We start from the raw sequence: 21,669 nt of genomic DNA on the forward strand, positions 1-21,669 counted from the left end.
TTTCAACAAAAGAAGCTCTTTGGCTGCACTTGATAATTATTTTCTTTGTATGTATAGTATGCATAATGTGGCACTGGATGTGGCACTGCATGCTATGAACTGTTAACTACAACACATGCATGACAGATCCTTTTGGTTTGTATCTAAAAGTATTGCTTTGATTGACACAAAAAGGTTTTATTTCACAGAGACTGAACAACAAAAGAACTCAACAGCACCGGTACTTTCAGCAAATGTTACAATGTTAATATGTTATGGGGGAAAATACCTTTTTCTGGCGCCGGAAGAATTCTGATTATCCGGTAATCTGTTCATCCAAACGATTACTGGTCCCTTCACTGCCCTGAAGAAAATTCTTAGCCAGGTTGAAAACAAGGAAGTTAATCTAGGATATCTACAAAAGCACAAATAGAAAAAACGTTTTCCACAAGCACATATAGAGTACTGGTTGTGTTCAAAATGAACTGATCGTTCCAAAATCCCCAATCCTCAGGTCGTTTCCAACAGCTCATACTGGGCTTCAGCACCGAGCAACAACACTGCACAGGGTCTGCATTTCTTCTTGTTTTGTATCGCTTTGTTTCGTAACAGGTTTGCTTGAGATTTGACAGTTTAAGGGTTATTTAAATGAAGCTCTTCTTCACATTACATTAGGTTATTATGTAATAAAGCAGGTCTTATTTGAACAATGTGCTGTTGACTGAGTAGCATATAGGATAAGTTATTACGACATGTTGGAGACATACATGCAAGCCGGAGAAGTCTGTGTGGATATTTTACTTATTGTGGGATGGATGGATATCGCATTACCTACGGGAAAATCACATTTTAACAAGAACAATTTTATGTAATGTTTTCATTACGTTCTGTGAAGCAAATGTTTTATGACAGTATGATAGTATGACTTTTGTGTAGCTTTTTTGGTGGTATACTAGTATACTACATTTATATATACTTTCTTTTAATTAATGTGACATACTAAACTATAATTATAATGATGACATTAAACAATTACTTACTTTTTCTCTTTTTCTTTCCTAATAGTTAAAAGTAGTTTTTTTTGTGACATACCTTAGATAAAAGTTCAAATTAATTAGAGATCACATTTTTTCCTAGGTTTCATTATTGAACTTCACGTTAATGTTTACATGGCAAACTGATTAGTGAGAACATTTCCAAACTGCACTCTATATCACAAGGTTTGCCAACCCTTGCTTATGTCAAACTAATATTTGCAATCTCTTTCTTTGTCCATAAGATGTCTGCTGAACTCTACCGTGCAAGCGACTCCAGTGGAAATAATGCTAATCTTCAAGGCACCGCAGTGGGAGGAATGAAACCTTTACACCGCTTCATTAAAGGACAACCAAAGATTGTTGGCGTGAGGCGCACACACATACTGCTGCTCAAATGACTGATTATAATCTATCACCTCAATTTCATTTCATCTCAGTTCACCAATTTGATAGCCATATTTAAACATTCTGTTTTTTTTTTACAAAAGTGTAAATGTTATGCTTTAAGCTCTTTTTCATTTTCATCTATTAGATCATTGCACTGGTCTTGGGCTCATCTTTCTTCCTCCTTGCCATCGCAATAGCGCCAGAAAACTTCATAGAATCGAATGACCCGTCTCTCTTCTTGCTCGGAACAATGGTTGGTTGCACAACAAGGGATCATCAGTGAATCACAACAAATTATGGATTGAATTATATAATTTACAGCCCAATTACAGAACAACCCAATAACAAAAATGTGTCCAGAATTCCGATCATGGGCTTTTTCTGCAATTTACTTCCGAAGTTTAAGCCCAACAGTCGAATCTAGCTGGTAGCCCACAATTGTCTAAACTCTCTGGAGATGGTTATAGTTACTTATTGACCATGAACGGTTACGTTCCGGCATTGACCTTGAAAGATTGAGGTTTGCGTAGGTTGTTGGGCAGCACATTTTGGAGGAGTTTTTGCAATAAATGGGTTGTGCTATCCTGTTCAATAGTTACAATCTCATGCAGCACTGTGATCCTTTAAAACATTCAAGAGAAAATTCAAGCATTTTTCCTTTCCTTCCTTTTAGTTCACATTTTGTGGGATTCTATATATTCTGACAGAGCACAACCCGACCAAGAAAAAAGTAAGCTCTAATATCATTTTAAAAAGCAACTTTTCCAGAACTATCTCTTTCAAGGGAGGAATAAATGTATGCATAAATGTTAAAGACCCCCTCCAGATAACCTATATAAATATACTATATGTTATTTTGTCCATTGTTTATGTTATATAATGTGAATCCATTGATTTGGGGGCATTGCTGCGCTCTCCATGTTGCCCATGTTTTTTTTCTGTTTCTCCTTCATCTGCCTCCGTTTTTGTCCACATGAAGGTAACCATATCGTTGGCTCTGAGTATTGTGACCATACTCGTGGTGTGTTGGACTTTGTTGAGATCCGTGCCGTACTTTGTAGACCATCGCTTCAGATTCCCAGATTTCTCTGAAGACAATACCACTGATGGTTCATATTTGACATCTGAGGTGATTCATATTCTTTATCATTCTTTCTTATTTTTGCTAGTGGTGGCCATTAATATATTTATCATGAATCTTAAACAGGTTTTAACTTTTATATATCTATGTTAAATGAATGCTTATATGTCTTACAGTGAAAAAGTAGAAAACAACATGCAATTTGTGTAGGTTTGTACACAATAAAAACCTAACCTCTAAGGTTTTTCAGAATTTCGGATTTACAGAAAGACAAACATAATATAACACGTTTTAAATGGACATGGGCAAATCTTTATCTACATTTAGTATTTTAATTATTTATTAAACTGCATCTTTATTAACACAGCAAACTTTGGATTGGATATTCATTTGTTTTATTATTAGTATACATACATTATTGTGAAAAAGTCTTACACAGTCAGTTATTTAAATCAATCCGCCCTGTTTCTTTTTGAATTTACACATGAAGACATTGTGATGAAAATCTGCGTTTTTAATAAAAGTTGTTGGAAAGCATAAAAAGCATAACAAGTCATGACCATAACCTCATTAATAAACACTGGGTATCCATACACTATGGCAAAAAAACTAATTTCAAGTTGGTCATGGCATGGATATCATGAGGATTTCTTCATGTGTGTGTTGTCCAGGAAGTGGGAGCTATAGCGGAAGGGATCTGCCTGATCTACAGTGTTCTGGGTGCAGTTATTTTCATTGTAATGTCATGTCTGGCTGTGGCTTCTCTGCGGTCTACCAAGAGCCAGGTGAGGAAGACAAAAATCATTTCATGCTGACTACAGCCTGAGCTGAGGCCTTTATATGTACCACTTGCACTCACCATATCTGTTAAGTCAAGGATTCAATTTGCCCTTCTCTTCCCTTTAGGCCGTTGTAATGATGACCATTGCAGCGAATGAAACACCAGTGGAATAACAAGCATAACACTTTCTCCAAGTGTCACTCTGTGTTGTATCAAAGGATTCATTTGCTTTATTAATTTAGACGCATCCAGGAAACAAACACATATTTTAGTCTTGGTCTGTTATACTTACAAACAAAAGTGTGAGTTGTCAGTGGCGATTATGTATTTTTTAACCCGATCTGAGAGAATTTGTTCTAATACCTTAGAAAGTATGCTGGCCAGAGCGCCAGGTAATACCATAAACCTTTGCATCTTGTAAACTCTTCTGTTTTCAATTAAAGTGTTGAATACAAAATGGCGTGATCCCTTCCTTCTGCTTGTCCTTTGAAAAGACCCATGGCTGCCCTTGACATTTTGCTTTTACCACTCCAGCTCATGTTTCAGCAGTAAACAACATTGAGTACAAACGCTATGATACTAAGCACAGTGTCCTCACTTCAAGAGGACAGCATGTGAGACATAGCACTAATAGATTTTGTAATATGAACAGAGAATAGGATGTCATTTGAATCGTGACATTTATGTACTCTGCTGAATAGTCGCACTGAACACAATAGGTTCAAAATGTAAATCTGAAAAATAATAAGCCTGGAGAAAACATGCAAGAATAGAAGTATACAGCATATGATCACCTTTTCTGTTGCAGGAACAGAGCAAAGGGCGAACAATCACAAAATGAACAATTCTTAACTGATAGTTTGGTTACTCTAGACCTGAATAAAAAAACTCTTTTTATTTGATATTGCTTTTTAGCAAAAAGATTTCTTTGGCTAGTTGAGTGCAAGAGAAAAGGATCATCCTGTGATCATCATCAGTGGTTCTTATGCCGTAAACAATAAAATATTCTAGATGCATTCATAATTATTTCCTCATTAATAAAAAATGGCCATCTTTGCAGCCTTATCAGTGTTCATCATTAGCTCTCCGTGCTTCAAATCGAAGAAGCAGGTCGAAAGTCACTCCTGAGGACAAAGCGCTGGTGAACACGCATGTGCTCTGTGACACGGTACTGACGCGAAAAGGTCATAGGGCAGCGGGGGCAGGAGAAGGGACGCACGCCCAGGTGGCTCCGCACGTGCCTGTTCAGAGAGCCCCGCTGGCTGAAGGGCCGGGCGCACAGAGAGCACCGGAAAGGGGGCTGAACAGGGTTTGACGGATGAGCCGGTACACTCGTTGGCGGGGACGAGGGCACGCAGGCAGGCAAGGCGGACGACACGGAGGCCGGCACACCTGGAGGCGAACGCACTCTCAAGGTAGCGCTCTGGTTTCCGACGGAAACCACCTCTGCACGCATGACTTCAGCTCCTGGCCTGCTTCGTTCTGTACCAACAGATCTTGCATCAAAATGTGTTTCTCCTACCCAATATTTTGTGTCAAACTGTGCTACAGATATTACTTCATTCCATGCCGCTTCTCCGTTGTTCCAAAAGCTGTTTGGAAACGTTTCTTTTTGGCTGCATGCCTTGGCGACTAGCGAGTCAGCAGGTTTGGCACCAATGTCCGGCAGTAGAATCTGGTCTGTGGTCCCTGTGGCAGAGATCTGCCTCCGAGGACTGTAACATGGTCGGGCAAAGGCACCAACCTCCTCCTCATCACTGGACTGGTCTGAATGGACGGGCTGGGACGTATTGTGGTCCACAGACATCGTGAAGCGGTGGTGTGGCTCCGTGGTGCAGTGGCTGGTCTGCATAAGTGTCTCTGCTGAACTGTGCTCTTCTTTAGGTCTCCAGAGAGCGAGTCACCTCCCATGATGAAGTTATGAACAGGAGGCGGGACCAAGGCTCTCGAATGCTGTGCGTGAATTGACTGCTCCTGCGCTGCTGTTGCCATGCAGACATTCTGCCATTCACAAAAATCCAGTCGCCGATGTTTGGAAGAAAAATCATCAGAAATCAGATCAGTTTCATTCTGCGATCCTCTGGTGAAACAATTCTTACTCTGCGACACTGAATCATCCCCAAAATGATTTATTTGATTCTTGCTCGGAAATGAATCACAATGAATCACAATGAGCACGGCAATCCTTCAGTTCCACCAAGGCACCAGCAGAGGACAAGAGAGATGCCAACACCGGACTGGAAGCTGCCAGGACACACCTGGTGGAGCAAAGACCTCCTCAATACGGGACGCTACATTAGATCATTGTAAGGCTCTCACATCTTTTTATTACTATACCACTACCTAGTGGTTCATGTCTATTCTGCTGACCTGTGTGCAGGGTGGAGATGACCAGGGTTCTGTCTCGGTTTGACCACGCTGTCACAGAACTGAGCTACTTCTCTTTAACGGTTCAGGCAGGCCAACAGCATCACAGCATGGCTACCAGCGACCTGCACACGGGACAGAGCGCAGTCATTAGTGGTTATTGCTCCGTACAAGATTTAACAAAAGAATGCCACAGAAAAAGGTCAAATTAGTCGTTTCCTTTCATGAGAGCTTTAACAATAAATAGACTTTTCAAGGCAACGTATGCTACTATTGATTAAAACCGTATTATTCAAACACACCGTCAAGGTTTGAAGTTCATAAAGCAAGACAATACATACTTTCAAGATGCAGTTTGACAGTACATTTTTACAACCAAGTGGTACAAGCCTGAAAAATGTATTACATTAGAAACCACAAAAGAAAAAATACCCATAGATGAGTAACTTTTTCTGTGTATGTCAGAGTAGTAACTGCTGTAACACAGACTAGTTGAAGGTGTACAGCAAGTCTAAATGATTATTTTACCTTCATGATACAAAGTTAGAGGAGCAACAGACGTCCACTATCCTGCGGTGTGCAGTGTAAAGCTCCTGCAGGTCTTGCTTGCAGCTGAGTGAAGAGAAGAACCTCGGCGCTGTATAGTCCCAGTCTACTCTCTACGCACGCCGTACACTTGGGAGAAAAAAAAATCTCAAACGCTTTTTGAGACAGGTGCTTGTAAGGAACGCTCTCGTCTAACGTTACAATCTCCATGGCCCGTTATGGACGGTGTGGAGAAATACTGAGACCAGCTCACAGAACTGCAGCAAACAGAGACAGTATTTATATGAACACCCCAAGAAGATGGCCTCCTTTTCTCCAGTATCCAAATTTGCAGTGAATGAAGAGTTATCATTATGACAGAAATGAGTACAGAACCGTGTCTGTCATACACACCTTAATATTCTCCTTCGTCTGCAGGGAGGTCAGAGGTCATGGTCAGACACAAAATGCAGTGTAGCATGTAGTATACACAAGTGACACACTGTAGTCTGTGTGCAAACATTTCTATATGATTTGATTCTACGAGCCAACGCTCTGTTGACAACTCCCTTCGAAGCCACTTCTCCTCCCTTCCACGTCACGCCTCTTAATCTTTAAAGCAACATGTTAGCAACACACACGTCGCTGCCCACGGGTCAGTACTTCATTTTCCTCGACAGAAGCAATGTAAATGCTACTGAAGCACAGATACTCCCATAGTGAACTATTTAAAATTAGTCTTGTGGTAGAGTAACTAATTACAATATGCTGCGCAATTATGTATATCCTTTTAGTACCATGTGTATTAAACATAATGGTAAATATTTTAAAGTTAGGCGTTTCAAAAACATGTTTTACCTTTTTTAATATGGCCTTGATGTTACTTGCTGTGCAGGTTTCTGTTGGGGATGCCAGAGCAACCAGTCACTTATTTTTCTACCCAAGAAAAAGACAAGATCAAGTTAGATGTGTATTTGTTACATTCAGATCCTCCCAATGGGCACTTTGTGTGTGCAGTAGCTTGTATTTTAAACCACATAAACAGACACATGGGGTTATACTACCTGCCACCCAGGGACATATTTACATTTTATATCACTGAAGGAACTGAGCCAACATTCTGTGGCACTTTCAGGTAGAGCACATGGTGTTGTTGTCTTCCTGTTTATACAAACACTACTTCTTGTTAATAAAGACTAGAACACAAAAGAAATGCCAGTGTTAAGAATTTAATATTTAAAATCAGTTAATTCATCAGACAACAACCCAATCATACACATCACCCTTTTTCTTCACTTAAATAGCATTCACAGTTGTAAAAGTTGGATGGAGAACAGACAGGGAAACGAGTCAATGATGCGTCAGGCACACATCCAATGGTCAAAATATGTCAAACAAGGTACAAAAAAAGTATACCCCTGGATGTTCAAAAGTTAAATCTGATCTCAAGCTTTCTGGTTAGAAGTACCACAGGACTTATGTAGCCAATTCACTAACAGGATCAGGTGCTCAAGTTGAGTGTTGAGATCTTTGGTCTCACCCATTTTGCTGCTGTTGGTCAATAGTAGCTGTAGGGTATGGAATGCCGTTTTAGTCAAAATTAAATAAATGACCAAATACACAGTAATGCATAATGACACTGCATTTCATGATAAATAAATGAATAAATACACGGTAGTGCATAATGACACTGCATTTCATAATAAATAAATGAATAAATACACGGTAATGCATAATGACACGGTACTCGGTAATGCATAATGACACGGTACTCGGTAATGCATAATGACACGGTACTCGGTAATGCATAATGACACTGCATTTCATTTCACGTTCTTATATGCAAATCAGGGGGCGTGGCTATCTATCACATTCAGAACAGACGACAGAGCCGTGTGCCGTCGACACCGCTAGCGAACGCGGAAGCACCCCCCCCCCCTAGCATGCTAGCATTAGCGGATCAAATCGATCAACATGGGTTATCTGCAGATACTATTTTGACACATATTGAGGGTTTTTTGGAAATACTAGGGCTTGCGGTTCCCACTTCGGCAGCTCTAGACTGCGGTCAACTCAGGCGACACTCGGATATCCGTGGTCAACTCAGCCGACACTTGAATTTTAGTGCACGTTTATGCTGACATTTACGGTACAATTTCTCAAAGTTTGGTCCGGTTACTTGCTCAATACCGTAAATGTCAGCATAAACGTGCACTGAAATTCAAGTGTCGGCTGAGTTGACCACGGATATCCGAGTGTCGCCTGAGTTGACCGCAGTCTAGAGCTGCCGAAGTGGGAACCGCAAGCCCTAGTATTTCCAAAAAACCCTCAATATGTGTCAAAATAGTATCTGCAGATAACCAATGTTGATCGATTTGATCCGCTAATGCTAGCATGCTAGGGGGGGGGGGGGTGCTTCCGCGTTCGCTAGCGGTGTCGACGGCACACGGCTCTGTCGTCTGTTCTGAATGTGATAGATAGCCACGCCCCCTGATTTGCATATAAGAACGTGAAATGAAATGCAGTGTCATTATGCATTACCGAGTACCGTGTCATTATGCATAACCGAGTACCGTGTCATTATGCATTACCGTGTATTTATTCATTTATTTATTATGAAATGCAGTGTCATTATGCATTACCGTGTATTTATTCATTTATTTATCATGAAATGCAGTGTCATTATGCATTACCGTGTATTTGGTCATTTATTTAATTTTGACTAAAACGGCATTCCATAGTAGGGTAGGACAGGTCTCCCTCATGCTGCCAAAACCACATTTTTAAGATAAAAGTGCAAATAGCTGAAGATGGTGCAACTAGGAGGATTCACACAGAGTTTCTTAAAACTCTATGTTTACGATTTGATAATTCTGATCTATTCTCAGACCCTTCTGCACAGAGTGAGGGACTAGATGGCATGCATTTTAAAAAGTATTCTTTTTTTGTATCAATGTGTCGAGGCCCGGTGTGACACAGAACCTTAGATTGAGTCAGAGAAAAGATCTCTTGACCAATCACAGGGCTCGTTATTATCCTCGAGGAGGTGGCAACAGTATCCGTCCTGAATCCCCTCCTCAACCGCCTTACTGTCGCAATGTTCGGTCTGAGCCGGACCTCCCTGTGATGATGTGAAAGTTCCTAACAGAGTTTTTTTACAATATACTTTCTTAGCGTAATCTAAAGGACTGCTGCCGTCTCCAGCCTGCATCCTTCTTCTTCTTCTTCTGGGCTTCGGTCGCGTTTCAGGAACAGGGGTCGGGGGAATAATTACCTCACCATCCTCATTCACGTCACAATCACTTGAGTAGCATTTGTGGTTGATGCTTCTGATTGACACAGTGTTTTGGGTCCCTCTCTGGACCCTCGGGTGCTTCTGAGTCAGCAGAGGGTTTTTATGCTGCCCTGGTTTCCAGCGGCCCCTTTCAGCAGTAAGTCTGTGACTGTGTCGGCTGGAAGTATTTTTCCAATCCAGGTTCTCTTTTATAGACTCTCTGCCATACTGGGACCGCTGAGCAGCGCCGACACAGTTTAATTCACAAAGAGGAGCGGTGCATGAATTTGACGGCACAGATTCAGGCAGGTTTCTGTAGAAAGCACATGATTCGTGACCATCGGCTCGTAAACCGATTTTGGTCAATGTGGAGTCTCTGTGTGTGGAGGCAGGTGAGCGTGAGACTTTCACAATGGGCGTGGACTGGGTGGGAGGGATGAAATCCACTTCTTGTTTGTCTGTTGCTAATAAACTGTCTCTGCTAATGTGCTTTTTACTCTTCCGTTTCTGTTTGTTTGGTGTTGAAAGAGAATCCCTCTCGCTCCTCCGGGATTGTTCGTTAGCTTTGGGAAGCAGCGAGCCAACTTCTGTGGTCGCCCTGACACCTTTGGCATGTGTGCGGAGTTTGTTTGTCGTCATTTCGGAAAGTAGTGAGCTACCGAATAGGTCTGCCGAACAGTTGTAGATATCACCTTCAAGCTGCTCTTCTTCATTTCCAGAAGACCAAGCAGCCTTCTCCTCTTGCCGATTACACTCATGGGTAAAAACTAATTTGTCCTGACTCTTGAATGCACATCCATTGGGGGGTCTTGTATATCTGGTCAGGTAAATCACGCCTGTGCCCTCCATTCAGTACAGGTTTATTGGTGATTTCTAGTGATATCTGTGATTGGCTGTCTGTCATCTGTGTGTTACTTTGAAAGACAGAATTTGATTTGCATAAAAATCGACTGTGTTGTGAACTGATTTCCAGGTCGTTAAGATGTGGCTCTGTTGCAACAACTATGTCAAGATGGTTGTTCTCCTCACACAAATACTCTGAAAGACTCTCTGAGAAAGGCAAATCTCCCCAGGCCAAGGAGCTGGACAAAACTGTGTGGGCGGGTCGTCTGGTAGAAAACCCCCACTCATTGGAGAGGTTGTGGCCACGTAGGGGGGGACTGATCCAAGTGTTCAGGACGGACGTGTTTTCAACATCTTTCTCGTATTTGGAAAATGATGGACAGCTGGGAGTACTGCACCCCAAAGAAAGAGGAGGGGACGGCGCTTTCTCCTCTTTGAATTCACGATCCTTGGGGCAGCCTCTCAGAGCACAGGGTCGCGCTTCTTGGTTTTCTGTCCGTCGGCCGATCCCATCTCCACCAGACAGCAGGCTGCAGCCTTCCTCCTGCTCTGCTGATGAGGTAACCAGCCCAAGTGACTGTTCCCATGGAGGGGTGGGGGAAAGGGTGCCGTCTTGGCACTGTGAACTAGGATTCAAATGAAAGCAATGAAAACAATCAGAGGCACATGAGAGATAGATGAGATAAGTAAAATAAGGTATTCCCAAAAAAACTGTCGGGGCAGCAGCGTTAGAGTTCAACCCCACTTCATATTTTATTATTTCACAATTGAGCTGATATCAGAAAACACTAGTTTCTTCAACAAAATCAAAATGATCCCCACTTAACATGCAGAAAATAATCTCAACGTCTCATTAGGATACGCCTGGCGGAGATAATGATCAGATATAAAGCAATCATAATCAGTAGCTTGTAAATGTTGTTACCTTGGCGGGGAGTGGGACAGAAGATCTGAGGCAGAAAGTCTGGAATGATTGAAGCTGCCGGATGGATAATGGTGAGGAATCAGCAGTAGGGTTGCTGCTGGGGGTCCGCAGGTTTTGCTGGAATCAGTGGATGCCAGCTCATATTCTGTCGCTTTCTGAAGAAGCATCCGGTAATAACTGACCACTGTGCAGCCTCCCAAGCCTGTAGCGTTGGGGAGAATCATCTCAGTGGCAATGAAGTGGACAGTTTCTTTACTGCTGGACCCATTCGCAACAGGCGCTCCTACCCAAGGCAGACTTTCTTTTTCAGGTACCTAAAATGGACAAAGACAAGACCACAGATGTTTGAGACCAAGCAGCTGGAATTCAATGAAGCCTTTTTGACATGTTGTTAGAATACGTATGATTATGGCCTGACAAAAACTAACATTTGACTGTTTAAAACAAAAGTGTCGGTCTGTCATCCCACCCCTTTGGTACGGACTGGAATATTTCAATATGAGTAATTGATTAGTTGACAGAAAATGTTGCTTAGAAATTCATGACATTCAGCTAACTTTCAGAGATCTGTTTTCAGCTGGTCTTCAGAGTGCCACGACAATGGTCTTGGCCACAATGTTCTTTGAGGGCGCATGATGAGGAAGTGCAGGCACGTAGAGATGGGCCGTAGTAGGGGAGGTATTATAGTAGTGAAAAGTGAAAGTGAAAAAATAACAATAATAACACAAATTAAAAGTGTTTGTGGAACAAAGAAAAGCCCTGTTAAATAGCACTTATATAAGATATGCCAGTATATAATCAATAAAACCTTACGTTTTGTGCAGCCATATGTGCTCTTTAGTTGTAAAGTTATTTAATATTGCCTGTTGATGCAGTAGCATTTCAGAACAAAAAAACATTTTTTCTGTGCGGCAATTTTTTGGTACTTATTGACCTGTACAGACATAAAGACATTAGATATGTATATAATAGCTGAAATCAGCTGAATATAGCAATAGATAATCACAATTGTACCTTTATACCGAAGATGAAATGTCTGCCAATGAAACAATCCTCAACAGCCTTCATCAGCAATGTGGATCTCCTCGATGCTCCATCAGAGTTCTCCACCAACCTGCAACATCACAGAAACAACAGAGATCCACAACGCTTATTACTTAACGGGAAAAGACCGGGCACTGACGAAGAGACCACACATAACACTAGTTAAATAAACTATAATATATTTTTACTAAAATCATGGTAGCGTAATACACTTTAAAACATGTAAACAGAAGTGTGAGTTCCTCATGCTCACCTCTGCAAACCCTTTGCATGAATACCAAAGAATGGGTTCAAGCACGTTCCGAATACAGTTAATCCAAAAATGCAGCTGTTGCGGGTCACTTTCAGTGAGAGACGATATCTGTAATCTGCCTGTTCCCTCGGACAGCTGTAACCACACTTGAAGCATCTGCATCTGTGATGGAAGACAGAAAAAACGGGGAGAGTAAGTCCATTTGTGAGTGTCAAAGAGATCATTTGAACTGCATGAACAAATTCATTAATCTGATTGAGAAAAGACTTAGAGAAAGAATAAAGTGATGCTTTGTTTTAGTTTCTTCAGGCAACTTTCAAGACTAAAACGTTTTTAAAATGCAACACAAGTTGTGTGTTGTGTGTGTTTTTGTTTACCTCGTCGTGTCCCGCTGCTCAACTTCGATCCTTGAGAAGCAGTCTTTGCAGCTCGGATAAAACACACAAGCGGTCTGCAGAGACAACACGACACAGTCCACCAGAGCCCGAGCAGCAGGCATCCAGCCCCTCGCTACGGACACTAACGAGAAGTTACTCCCGAGGCCGCAGCTAGCTAGCAGTTTAGCCGAAAGCTAACTCCTCACAACGCGACGCCCGAGTGTCACACAGAGTTTAACTAACGCTGCCTGGAACCATTGTTCTAAAAAAACAATGGAACAATGTAAGGAATCACAGCTAGAAAACCCAAACGCGTACAAATCGGGTGCATTTTCAACTCGTAACGTCCCGCTGCATACTTCTTCTGCTTGTTTTGATTTGCTGACGGTTGGAGAGAAGGGTTCGAGGCCCACTGTCGCCGCCTACTGGAGGGATTTCATAGTATTTTTTATTGATATTGCACTTACCTTAAACAAAGTAAAACGACGATACATTTTTTTGGTACCAAAAGTGATTTCACGTCATTTCAATTTTGTCCGTGGGTCTGGCAAAGAATGATGCAAACATTTAGCTTTGAGAGTGTTGCAGCTGTATTTAAAAAAATAGACAATTTCTACATTTCTCCTTTATTTCACTGATGTTCACAACATTAGTTATATCATAAGAGTTGTATCACACGTTGCCTTTGGTCAAACCAAACGGTGAGTTCCATAGTAATTCTAGTTAAGCACGGCACAAAAGTCTTTTTTACCACTACATTTCCAGGCAGAAAAATATATATATATATAATGTTTTTGTTCTACATACCATTAATAAGTTATTTACTGAAAATACTTGGAATGATGTATATGGGAAAATAAAAAGAAGTAAAAAAAAATACAAGATCAATTCTCCAGGGGATGATGAGTGAAGCCATTGTTCCACTGATGCTTTGTGTAAAACAGCCAGAAAGGAGGATGTTTGTTACCACAGAGGGGCTCTGGTCAGCACCCCCTTCCAGCTCAGGGAATCTACCATCTGAAACAGAGTAAAGAAGTGTGTCCAAAGGTGAAACTGAAAAATAATAACATGCGGTAAGAAACAAAAAGAAGCAGATGTAGAGACTCAGAAAATACATGAAAACATGTATTCAAATATTCAACTCTAAGTTATGTTTTTTTGTCTTTGATTAGAATGACTCAAAAGGTAAAAACTACAGCGACACCAACGACTTTGACCAACAAAGTCAGGATCAGAAGGACTCACCTGCATTCTCTTATGAAGAAACCTCAACTTCTGGTTAAGACATTCAATCTCCTGCAATATGACAGAGAAGAAGGTGTTCCATGGTCAATTGGATGTGAAGATGCCCCATCACGGTGATATTGTCACCGCGGTGGGGCACACCCTAAGTGTTACACTCATGATGACACATGGTTATCGATGTGTTTAATGTTGAACAAGGCCCAGAGAAAAGTTCAAATACCTGGCTTAGTTTTTCATTGCGTCTGAGTTCGATCTGAGGCAGAAGCTCCTCCAGTCTTTGAATCTGCAATAAAACACAGAATCTTAAAGCAAGTTGTAAAAAATAATACATTTACAATAAAACAGTTGAACTTGAGCTGGTTCTGGCCACAAAAATTCTGCACCATTAGTCCTACAATTTGAAAACTTAATTTTTTAATTTGTGCCTTTTCTTTGGCAATTCCAAATGTTTAATGCTGAATCTTAAAAACATAACCACAAAAATATAAACACTTATAGTCTTCTGAAGGAAAACAACTTCCTTACCCTCTCTCTTACCTTACCAGACAAGATGTTTTTTTGTATTTTGTTATTGGCAGAGGTTTTGTGCATTAGATAACCTCCTCGTTGACACTTGAAGAAACAAAGAATACTGAGGAAGGACTCCGGGTTAAACACTTGATCACCGCTGAAAGAACCGGAATGAACCCTTGGTAAACCTACCCTCTGCTCAATGGTCTGTAGTCTGGTCTTCATGCTCTTGTTGATTACGGTCATGGGAACGGTTCGGGGCTCCGGACGCACTGGGATCAGAGACATCCGACGCGTTACAGATATCAATAACTTCCTTAATACTGTATTTGTAAATTGATATGGCTTATACTATCTATATTAAACTATGATTCTACAGTAAGTACAATGTTTTCTGACGTATAACGGAAATACAATATATAGTAAAAAGTCCAGCTCAGAAACATATCTAATCTATCCTTGAACAAAATAATATTTAGGACACTTTAATGTAGCTGTATGCAGCCAAGTATTTGTCAACAATAACTTCTAACTTTTCTTATGGTCCTGTCATTTATTAGCTGGATTTACACCCCCAATTATCTTATATTTGTGTAAAACAGCGAGCAGGTTATGTGTTGCTATTCTATGAACATGGTCGTGTTATGTTGACCCCCCCAATGCAAGGACCCTGTCCAGATCCTTAGGAAAGCCCCGTCAAAAATAAAAAAAGGAACTTCACTCTCACCATGCTGGAAGATCTTGGCTACCTCAAGTACAAAAGGCCTGTGGTGAAAACAAAAATGAAACCATTTGAAATCAATAAGTAGTTCATAAGAGTGCTCACTAAATAGATGCATAGAATTAACTAAGCGCGGTGAAAGATGACTCCTCACATGTGCTTGCTGTTGGCAGGGATCGAGCTGTTGAGAGGGATCAGACAGCCGCGGTTGTTCCTTAACTGCAAACAGACAAAAGCACAATTCCAGCTACAGCCCAAAACTTTTTTTTTCTTTTTTTTTAACAATATTGTGTGGACACATGCATTTCAGTAATAGGGCTCTGACATTAGAGCGAAGGAGTCACTGTACCTTGAATATGACATCGGAAGAGTTCAGGCCAAAGGTAGTGGTGATAATCTGAAAAGAGATTCAAGATCCATGTCAAAATATTCTGCATACTGTATATACATATATGTAAATGAATATGCATCATACATCAATGACCAAGAACATTCTATGTACTTGCACACCTGAATGACCTTGTTGACCTCAGCGGCTGGAGGAATAGACACTTCTCGAAGAGCCACCACTCTGTCATCTGCAACGGATACAACTAGAAATTCTACCACTCTCTAATATGTCAACCTTTAAAACGGGTTTTAACTTAATTGTTTTGATAATAACATAAAACTATTTGGCCTAACCAAAACATCCCAAAAAGAATGAAATCATTTAATATATTTGAATGATGTTCTATTTAGTTTTCTTATGTCAAGCTCAATTAAACGATCAGGTTTTATTTATCTTTGGTAATAACGTAACTTGAACATTTATAAACCATTGTTGAGAAAAACCTGTCCAATGAACAATTTAACCTCTTTCACTATGGTCAACAATACATTTCTTTTAGTGCCCTTTGGCTCAAAAATGTGTTTTGACATTTTGTAACATTGCTCCTTCACATCTTCAATACACAAAAAAATGGACTTTAGATTTGAACATTTGACGTAATAAAAATATTGGATTCTTTATATTTTCCTGTATTTTTTACAGTAGGCCTACATGTAATCATTTTGTTGTAGATCCTATCAGGTGATAAAACAGCAATTCCATATTCAGAATAAATAGGTGTTTCGGGCTACTGCAGCAGAGCTGAAAACACTCAGCAGTCACACACAGCTGCTGCTCTCCTCTTTAAACACTTATGGAAATAAGCCTCACCAGCTACAACTGGCCTTTTACTGAAGTAAAAAAAACGAAACACATGAATATGTGAATAACGTGAGTAAACAGGATGTATACCATCATTTCTATGGCAAAAAGCATGAGCGCTTAATAGGTCAAAGGAATAAAGAAATTGGTTGCCATGGATACAGTCGGACACACGGGGAAGCTGTTTTAAATAATCAATAACGAATTGTATAGTCATAAAGGTTGCAGAAACCTACTCACCATTTTTGTCAAGTCGTCTCAGAGCGATCCAAGCCTTCGAAACACGTGGTGATTGGTCAAAACTGACGTTAGACATTATAACCATGCGATCAAACACTGAGAGAGAAGCCTACTTGACACTTCCGGTTAGAGACTTTCAACATAAATCATTAAGTCTTTGATCAAATCAACATGCGGCTCAGTGAGTGTCCACTAGGCGGCAGGATTACACCGCAAGTCTCTTCATTAGCGCAATGGACTGTTTCACTTCGCTGGTCACGCGGGCTGACACGAGGTTAAAATGACATTATCATCGTAGAAACAAAACAATTGAGACAATAATATATCCTCATAAAAACTTTCCACGTGTTTGTAATGTTTTGCTGGTTTTCCCGCACTGTGGACTTAGTACGAGTGCATTCGTGCTCTCAATGTGGGGCTGCGTGCTTCCTTCTTTTCACTCTTTGAGGAAATGGGCGTGGGAAACGCTTCCATCGAGTCAGTGGCCGGACATTTCCAGTAAGAGCTTTCCATACGAGGACGACGTGTAAGCAAGCCCTCAGCTGCGCTACATGTCTCACTAAATGGATCCCAGGTTTCTTGGGTCGTCGTTTTTGAAGGAGACGTGGAACAAATAACTTCAGCATGGGTTTCAAAAGGTAAGCCGCAGTATTCGAAAGGGATCTTGTAACTTTAGTCACCCAATCCGACACATCAAAATGAAGGAATGATCTGCTTTTTGTTGGCTTTCAGGTGCGTCCGTGATAGGATACCTTTTCTCCTGCTGATTCTAGGGACTATTGCAACAGATGCCTCAGGTACTTAGAGTGGAAATGCCGAAATCAGATTCAGTTTTTAGAATAACTCCTTATCATGATTATTCTGTTCTCTTAATCTGTCTTTCAGGCCAAAGTCTTCAATGTACCAACGACCTTACAGATACCGTCTCTTGCCACTTCAATGCGCAAAACTGTACTGAATACACTTTCACTCTCGAGATTCCCGGCGAAAAGGAGTAAGTGTTTTTGTTTTTAACCTACTTGTTCACCGTGAAGCCTTTTACTCTGTTAGAATGATACGTTTAGTAGATGTATGACATCTTGTATTCCACAGAAATCGGACTGGAGCTTTCACCCAGTGTGATGATGGACAGTGTTGTGGCTCCATCACAAACATGATTATAGCCTTCGGGGAGACTCATACAGTCACAGTTTGGAAAGGGGACAACATTCTGGAGTCCAAAAACTTCAGTGTCATTTTGACCAGTAAGTTGACTTAAATTAAATGAAATAGAATGGATGTCAAACCGGAGGGAGGTGATGAAACGTTCCCCTTAATCTTCTCTTCTCTTCTTCTACAGTAAAGCCCAGAGCCCCAACAATCAGATCAGTGAAACAATTTGAGGGGAACTTTAAAGTCACGTGGGATACAAATATGGACTCCTTTTTAAGAAGTTACATGAAAACTAATTTGACTTACCATAAAAAAGCAGACACAAAAAAGGTAGGAGCAATTTCATATGAAACAGTATAATACTGAAATCCTTTTCTTCCAGACTTATTGACTTAGTTTTGTCCATTTTAATTAATGTCACGGTGCTGGTGAATTAAAGACTTATGATTACTGAACCATCTTTTTTATTTGCAATTCTCGTTCTTTCCATACCAGGTGTCTAGATTTGTCCAACCAAGTACAATCGATGGATCAAATGTCTTTAATATACTTGGTCAAGACTTGGAGCCAAGCACAACGTATGTTGTCAGCGTGAAAAGCTACAGTGACTTTAGCGGCATCTTCAGTGACCGTAGCAACGAAATGGAATTCACAACCGGTAAGTGTCACCTTCTCAGCTTGTTCTACAGGCACAAGAGGGCATGTGATAAATGGGTGGATAGACATACATTACACTTAAATGGAAACAACACCCAATCAATCAATAATGACACACACCAAAAGTACCACAATATCATTACGAACACATATATGTGCTGTATTCTCCTGGCTTCATGTCGGCTCATTGATGCTGTTTTAGCGCACAAGAAACTTCCATCCACATATTTAGTTGATAATAACATTCAACCATGACTGAACATTCAGTAGTTATGATCACGACTACATTGAATAGTCCCACAAGCTGTCATGTCATTGTGGGCAGTGTTCCACATGACACAACCCTGGTGCAAATCTACATTTGGATGCCTTGCACTTGTCTGTGGTTAACCTCTCTGCTGCATGTCATTCGGGATTTCTTAATTGACCTCAAACATGTTGCTTCACAGCTATGTCCCCAGTCTTCCTGCCCTTGATTGTTATCATCAGCCTCTGTTTTGCTGCAGTCGTCATCACCAGTGTGATATATGTCAGCTATGTAAAGTAAGTCATGTAGATTAAAGAAATGTGTTTATGTTTCTCTCTGTGTGTGAATGATATAAAAGGCTTTTCCCTTAAACACTCCTTGGTTGTGTTTATGTTAAATGTATGGGATTTTTATTGATTTATTTGTTGATTTTAGGGTCAAAACAAAGTGGTGGGTTGCAGTGTCCAAATGTCCAAATCCAAAACTTGTAATTTATCCAAGCACGCAAAAGGTGAGTTACCAGTGATGTGAACTTGATGTTGGGGAAAAATAGATCTACAAACTTGCAGCGTTAATTGTTTCATCCATTTCTTCGACTTTATTACATGTAATTTCACAGAATCATGCTGTTAAGCCTGGTACGTTGGACATTCAATGCATTTAAAACCTGCATCAAATTATTTCTCTATAGTGTATATATTCCGATTTTCAGGACACAATTTATGCATGTAACATGTGATACATAACTATTTAATTAATATTAGAAAACTAATGGTGCTGTGAAATGGACGTGTGTGTGTGGACGTTACAGTTGCAATGATTAGTGACTTTATTTAGTATTGAACCAACATTTCCACTGGCTGCCTTGTAAACTGATACACCAATAGTTCATGGGTTGTATTTGTGATGTATGTAGCTGCTCAACAGCTGTTCACTCTAGTGACGATAATAAACATGGCTTTGGTGTCACCAAACCAACCATGACTGACTTCTTAATAACTTTAAACTTCTTCACATACTTTCAGTAAATGTGTCAAACATGTCCATTTAAAAATATTTATTTCTGCACTTTTTAAATAATAAATATTGAATCTATCGGGTAAAAAAGCTTTTACAAACAAACCCTTTGACCAAATGGTTTCATATCCGTATTGTTTTAGGTCTTGAAGCCTGGAACAACCGACTACTCCGTTGTCTCCGTTGAGCCTCTTGTTCCAGATGACAACAAGTCCTGGTGAGTGTGGCTGCATGAGACCATTACCTGAAGGATTTCTATTTATTTGAAGTTTTAAGTGATCCTTTTCTCTCTGTTCAGGTTGAAGAGGTCCCTGGGAAACGGTAGCACTGGAAGCCTGGATCAAAGCAGTGGAATCAGCACGGGCTCTTCGTGCATCAGTTACCCTGACACAGAACGGGACATTAAAGCTTGTGTAAGCGATGCCCTCAAACACGCCTTGACCAATATCGTCCCCTTTTCCACCACAGAGGAAGTGAGCAAAGCCAGTGGCTTGCCCCCCGCTCCTCAACAACCACGTCAAGCTGATGACGTGAGTTCTGGGGCATTTAGCTTCGACAACCGAACGTATTCCATCCTCATTCCGACGGACATCTCTCAGGTCCAGACGCAGGCGGAAATCCCTTGTGACTCTGCATACAATCGCAGAAACGCTGACCCCCAGCCACCGTCTTGTCTGCCTGTTAATTTAGCACTAGGAGATCCGTCTCTAACGCCAACAGACATGTCCTATCGGCCGTGCAATGCAGATTCCGGGGGGTTTTCTTATGCAGAAGCCCTCAGCTCGTCCCCAGTGGACAGCGTGGCGTTGTGCGACGCCGTGTCCAGTCTAGGGTCCAGGTGTGAGAGGTACGAGGAGGCGGTCTGCGGCGCGATGAGGCAACGGGGAAAAGATGAAGGGTTAGCTCCATGTGAGGAACCTCCCCGTCTGACGGCAGGCTCACACGGCTTCCCTCCAGTGGAGGACGACTACCAGCCGTTTGAGAGTCAGGCTGCGCTGCCTCCCGTGTTGTTTGCCGATGACAAAGGGGGACACTTGAACAAGTATCCAGAGGAATTGTTCACCGTGACGCCTCAGAGCCTCTCAAGCGCGGGAGTCGCATGTTTCATTAACAATGTCCAGGATGGGGCACCACTCTGCCTGATGCCTGCTGACCCGTCTGGTCCATTAATGTCAGAGCCTGGCTATCAGAGAGTGTAGGGATGGATTTGGATGCATTCATTGTTTTGCGTTTTATTACTGAAAGGGATGCTGTGAAATGTATAAAGTGAGACTGAGGAAGATGTGACTGAAAATGAATTGTGTTGTAAATGTAAGAAATCACAATAGTGAGAAAGCTCCAGAAGACTAAGCAAAGGGACCTTGATTTGATGGTGGTGTCACTGTTACATTTTGTTATTACTTAATCAACTTAAACAAGTGCTTAATTTTGTGAATGACTTTAACCTGTGTGTGACTGCCTTTGTACATAAATATGTTATGGTTAAATGTTCCTAAGAGTCTGAAGATTTTGGCAGTCAATAGTGAGGAAAAGTAAAAAGAAACTAGGGTAAGTGAATGTCACAGTGAGCTGGTGCAATTCAGGATTGTGAAATTACTTCCTCATTGCTCTTCTCTGGAATTCCAGGGAAACGCGTCCAAAGAAACACATTGCATTGTCACTGCAGGCTGGATTTGTCTAAACAAAGACATCCTCTTAATCATGAATACACTATGCAGAGAAATGCTGTCATTCTCATTGGTATGATGGTACCACTAAAGGCCTGTTTCTTTAGTAGTTTTTAATGTTTTAATCATTTTAGTAATTGTTGAGGTA

At 41.0% G+C, this 21,669-nt stretch overlaps 4 protein-coding genes across 6 annotated transcripts; 1 reads left to right on the top strand and 3 right to left on the bottom strand.

The window, feature by feature from the left end:
- Positions 1 to 3,704: 3,704 nt before the first annotated feature.
- Positions 3,705 to 6,296, bottom strand: LOC119228004 (zinc finger protein 786-like). The gene is made up of 3 exons (XM_062561815.1): positions 6,161 to 6,296; positions 5,636 to 5,757; positions 3,705 to 5,523 (listed from the first exon to the last, which is right to left on the bottom strand). Exon 3 carries the CDS (start codon positions 5,115 to 5,117, stop codon positions 4,359 to 4,361), a length of 759 nt encoding a protein of 252 aa, XP_062417799.1. The 5' UTR covers positions 5,118 to 5,523; positions 5,636 to 5,757; positions 6,161 to 6,296; the 3' UTR covers positions 3,705 to 4,358.
- Positions 6,297 to 8,855: 2,559 nt separating this feature from the next.
- On the bottom strand, positions 8,856 to 13,266 carry ddias (DNA damage-induced apoptosis suppressor). 2 transcript variants are annotated; one of them, XR_009956024.1, is made up of 6 exons: positions 12,874 to 13,266; positions 12,497 to 12,658; positions 12,214 to 12,313; positions 11,487 to 11,513; positions 11,200 to 11,401; positions 10,773 to 10,900 (listed from the first exon to the last, which is right to left on the bottom strand). XR_009956024.1 is itself a non-coding variant. In XM_037487965.2 (5 exons), the coding sequence occupies exons 1-5, from the start codon at positions 12,993 to 12,995 to the stop codon at positions 10,186 to 10,188; spliced, it is 1,413 nt and encodes a 470-aa protein (XP_037343862.2). In that variant the 5' UTR covers positions 12,996 to 13,266; the 3' UTR covers positions 8,856 to 10,185. The 2 variants fall into 2 exon arrangements, 1 of the variants encoding a protein (XP_037343862.2); XM_037487965.2 differs by having other exon boundaries at positions 8,856 to 10,900; positions 11,200 to 11,513.
- Positions 13,267 to 13,468: 202 nt separating this feature from the next.
- Positions 13,469 to 16,905, bottom strand: si:zfos-1056e6.1 (uncharacterized protein LOC107988029 homolog). Of its 2 annotated transcripts, XM_037487989.2 has the most exons (9): positions 16,782 to 16,905; positions 15,860 to 15,927; positions 15,699 to 15,746; positions 15,504 to 15,568; positions 15,356 to 15,393; positions 14,821 to 14,900; positions 14,339 to 14,401; positions 14,119 to 14,169; positions 13,469 to 13,890 (listed from the first exon to the last, which is right to left on the bottom strand). In XM_037487989.2, exons 1-9 carry the CDS (start codon positions 16,864 to 16,866, stop codon positions 13,837 to 13,839), a joined length of 552 nt encoding a protein of 183 aa, XP_037343886.2. In that variant the 5' UTR covers positions 16,867 to 16,905; the 3' UTR covers positions 13,469 to 13,836. The 2 variants fall into 2 exon arrangements, 1 of the variants encoding a protein (XP_037343886.2); XR_009956025.1 differs by having other exon boundaries at positions 13,855 to 13,890; positions 14,339 to 14,900.
- A 184-nt stretch (positions 16,906 to 17,089) lies between these two features.
- On the top strand, positions 17,090 to 21,345 carry LOC119228436 (uncharacterized). Its single transcript, XM_037487977.2, has 10 exons — positions 17,090 to 17,419; positions 17,514 to 17,578; positions 17,667 to 17,775; positions 17,874 to 18,025; positions 18,121 to 18,263; positions 18,429 to 18,591; positions 19,040 to 19,133; positions 19,273 to 19,348; positions 19,998 to 20,071; positions 20,153 to 21,345. Exons 1-10 carry the CDS (start codon positions 17,406 to 17,408, stop codon positions 21,051 to 21,053), a joined length of 1,791 nt encoding a protein of 596 aa, XP_037343874.2. The 5' UTR covers positions 17,090 to 17,405; the 3' UTR covers positions 21,054 to 21,345.
- The last annotated feature ends 324 nt before the right edge of the window (positions 21,346 to 21,669 follow it).

Source organism: Pungitius pungitius, chromosome 4 (genome assembly GCF_949316345.1).
Source record: "Pungitius pungitius chromosome 4, fPunPun2.1, whole genome shotgun sequence".
NCBI lineage: Eukaryota > Metazoa > Chordata > Actinopteri > Perciformes > Gasterosteidae > Pungitius > Pungitius pungitius.